Source organism: Nannospalax galili, unplaced genomic scaffold (assembly GCF_000622305.1).
Source record: "Nannospalax galili isolate Female #2095 unplaced genomic scaffold, S.galili_v1.0 scaffold2125, whole genome shotgun sequence".
NCBI classification, from domain to species: domain Eukaryota; kingdom Metazoa; phylum Chordata; class Mammalia; order Rodentia; family Spalacidae; genus Nannospalax; species Nannospalax galili.
The window spans coordinates 69,296-73,513 of NW_008353594.1; the positions used below are offsets into that span (position 1 = coordinate 69,296).

A 4,218-nucleotide genomic window follows, 5' to 3' on the forward strand; every position below is an offset into this window, starting at 1 on the left:
GGCCTGGAATTCACTGTGTAGACCAGGCTGGCCTTGACCTCACAGAGATCTGCCTGCTTTGGCTCCTGAGTGCTGGGATTAAAGATGTGCACCACCAAGCCCATCCCATAATAGCTCAATTGGAATGTTACTGAATACTAGTCTTTCAAGGGAATAATTTTTCTTTTAAAAATAGATATTTTAGGAGCTAAGAAAACATCCCAGTGGGTAAGAATGCTTGCTCTACAAGCACGAGGACCTTAGTTCTAATCCTTGGTGCCCACATAAAAAGCCAGGCATGGCTGCAGATGTCTGTAATAGTAGCATTAGGGGGTGAAGACAGGTGGAACCCAGAAGCTTACTGGCCAGGGCCTACCCTAAATAGCAAGCTTGCCATTCAGAGAGAGACCCTGTCTCAAAGCAACAAGGGGAGAGCGATAGTCATAGACACCCCACGTCCTGCTCTGGCCTCCACATGCATGCACAGGCAGACGTGCATCATCACACTCGCACGCAACACACACACACACATATACACACAAATACATTTTTTTTCACTTGATTAGTTTGTATTTAGTTGAGCAATGCTAAATTTTGACTCAAATAAGCTGACATTGTTATTTTTAAACTACATTTGTAGTGAAGTATATCGTAGTATGTAAGTACTTGAACCATAAAATAATGCTAGGCAGTGCTACTTAATAACTAGTTATGTGACTTTAGGCAAGTTCCTAAACTTAATTTTAGTTTTTTTCTCATCTAAAATTGGAGAAATGATAACCTCTTTTATAAGGTCATGAAGCTTATATTAAGTACCATCCGGCATAATGCTACCAGAGTACCTCGTCTTAATAACTGATAATCATTGTATTACATGATGGTCAGTTAGCATACTTACCTGGAATGTCTGGAATTGCAAATCAGTACAAAACAAACTGTTCTTCTCAGACATAAGTAATGTCCATTGTTAAATTGGCTTACATGATGAGTGTTGCATAAATTTGATACTTCTTAGTAATAATATTAATGGTAATATAATCACTGGCTTTTAGTAATCACCATTGTTGGTTTTTCTCTGTTAAACTTAAGCAAGTGTAATGCTAGCTATTAAGGTATCTTATTTTGCTGTCTTATTATGTGAAAATGGACTTTTGTATATTTGTAAAGCTGATTTAAAGATTATATAGCCAATTTTAAAGTTGCACAGGGCTCGGGGTGTAGCTAAATGGTTGAGTAAGTACTTAGTATGCAGATTCAGTCCTCAGCACACTGTAGGCAGATGTGAATAGCCCCAGGTACTACTTTACTGAGTGTTGTCTAGAGTAGCCTGTGCTTGAGTCTAAACTGCATATCTTTAACCAGAAGTGATTCTGGGTGCATTAAAGATATAAACACAGAAACCCTCTAAATGCTCTTAGAAGAACCAGGGGGACTTTTCTTAATCTCAGAGACACAGGCCAGGCTATGAAAGGCAGGCAGCACGAAGAGTCTCTCTGCAGGCAGAAACTAGCATAGGGGCAGGGGCCAGCCTGTTGGTAGGCCGCTTACCCAGCATACAAAACCAGTGTGAGTGAAAAATGAAGAACAATGGCAAACGGATGGAAATATATGCAACCCACCTGTTTTGTCAAATAATAGCTCTTAATCATGAGAAGTCATGATTTTTTAATGGGAAATGCTTATTAAAACTATACTGAGGTATTTTTTCATCTACAAGATTAGTTAACATAGCTTTCTAGGTAAGGGGGCTCTTTTATTCAGTGCTTTGGGACTGCAAAGAGCATTTCTACCAGTTATACTTTGTAGGGCCTTCATATGTTGGTAAGCTTACAGTTGTATGAGATGATGTGTGTGCAAGGCTTATGCACTGAATCACTGTGTGTTAGGAACAGAATGGAACCAACTCAGGCATTCACATCCAACTAATGATAGAGACATAAGCACACCCATTGAGATGCTGTGCTAACCCGAAAGATGACATTCTTTATATGCAAGTTTGTGGTGAGCTCCAAGATAACATCAGTTAAAACATAACTGTCTTATGCACTAGAATCACTGTGTGATAGGAACAGAATGGAACCAACTCAGGCATTCACATCCAACTACTGATAGAGACATAAGGACGCCCATTGAGATGCTGTGCTAACACAGAAGATGACACGCTTTATGTGCAAGTTTCTGGTGAGCTCCGAGATACCATCAGTTAAACATAACTGTGTGAGACGGAAGGCATAGTTCAGTGGTAGAGTGTCTGCCTAGTATGCCTGATGTCTCCCAGAAACGCCCCATGAGAAATGTACAGTAATGTGTAATACATTACTGTATCTGAAATGTGAGCAAAGCAAATGCCTGAAAGCATTTTTATATGCAAAAGTATTTCTAGGAGCATATATAAGGATTTAGGTGAAAATTTTTATTACCTCTGGGGAGAGTAACTGGGGAATTGGGACTGGGAAATTTTTTCACTCTAATTGACTAGAGACATTTATAAAATATTGAGACGATATTATTTCATCAAAGATATGCTTATTTAGAACAATATAAACTGTGGGCTATTTCATGCCTTGATGTTTAGATTTTTATCTCAGTCTGTATTCATTTTGGAGAATGCAATATTTTAGCATATCTTTTTTTTTGGCCTTTTTTGAGACAAGGTCTCCCTGTAGCTCCAGTTCTGCTGGAACTCACTATGTAGACCAGGCTGGCCTTGAACTCACAGAGATCCATCTGCCTCTGCCTCCCGAGTGCTGGTATTAAAGGCATGTGCCACCACGCCCGGCCGCCATTTCTTTTTTTAAAAAAATATTTTATTTATTATTTTGTGAGTGCACCTGTGTCATGCAGGGCTGTGGAGGTCAGAACTGGAGTTAAGGACTGTTCATAGCCGCCATGTGGGTGCTGGGAATCAAACTCGAGTCCTCTGCAAGAGCAGCCAGTGCTCTTAACTGCTGAGCTATCTCTCCAGCCCCAAAGCCATTTCTTTTTAAGTCATTTTCATAATATGCTGTTGATGTATATGGCAGATTCATCAAAAAAAGGGATTATTAAAAAAAGGGATTATGTAATGCAAGCTATTTGGTATTAAAGATAGGTTTTCCTTTTTGGTATTGTGTATGTTCAGAACTAATGTACAATTTATTTGAATTAAAAATTTTATTTATGTATTTTTATATGTATGAGTGTATTGCCTGCATGTAAGTGTGGTCATGTCATGCAGTGCCAGCAGGGGACAGAAGAAGGTGTTGGATCCCCTGAAACTGGTCTTAAGGGAATTGAACTCAGGTCCTCTAAAAGAGTGGCCAGTGCTCTTAACCAGTGAGCCATGTTTCCAGCCCTATAGCTTATTTTAAACCTCTGTAATTGTTTCTAATTTGTTGTCTAGAATTTGGGCTTAGTAAAATGGGTTTAATATTTGTGGTTTGTTTTTATTCCTGCATAACCAATATTTTATTAGTAAAGTTCAGTGTTTTGCACATCTACAAATAATCAGCTGCAAATATTGTCTTTAAGCACATTTTTTCTAAGGTAACATTTTTTTTTTGTTATAGGCAGTAGCATTTGATGGAACACTGTTTTTAAAATCTGGAGTGATCTCTGGAGGGTCAAGTGACATGAAACACAAGGCTCGATGTTGGGCTGAGAAAGAATTAAACACTCTAAGATACAAGAGAGGCCAGCTAATTCAAGAACTGAAGGTAAACCCTCATGGAGTTCTGAAATAGTAAGGAGATAATTATGCAAAGCTATTTCATTTTCTTAATAAAAATAAATTCTGTGAATTGCTTATTTCCTATGCCCATTGATTATGTATGTTGCTTATCTTTAGTTATTTGTACAGTAACTAAATTAGTCCTCATATTATACATGTTTTCTTTGAATTTTTAAAAATATTTATTTTATTATGTATATGTGGGGGGTCAGATGCTCATAGAGGCCAGAAGAGGTCATCAAGCAGTAGTTAGCCACCCACTGTAGATGTTAGGAACCAAACACTGGTCTTCTGAAAACACATCAAATGCTCTTAACCACTGAGCTGTTTCTCCAGCCCCTCTCTCTGGCTTTTTAAGTAGCTTTATTGGGATATAGTTTATATACAATAACAGTCATCAGTTTTAAGTGTCCAACCCAGTAAGCTGAGACAAAGTTCATAATTCTCTAACCACTGCCACTTTTCTGTATAAAGTACTCCCAATCACCCTTGCAAAATTCCTCTGTGCTCCTGTGCAGCCACTGCTACAG

General features: G+C 38.4%; 1 protein-coding gene across 1 annotated transcript in view; it reads left to right on the forward strand.

Annotated features, from left to right (window-relative positions):
* LOC103748162 (structural maintenance of chromosomes protein 1B-like) overlaps positions 1–4,218 on the forward strand; it is a 59,174-nt gene that overhangs the window by 36,890 nt on the left and 18,066 nt on the right. The window contains 1 exon segment of the mRNA XM_008850709.1: positions 3,528–3,674. Within this exon segment, the coding sequence (XP_008848931.1) occupies positions 3,528–3,674 (147 nt within the window).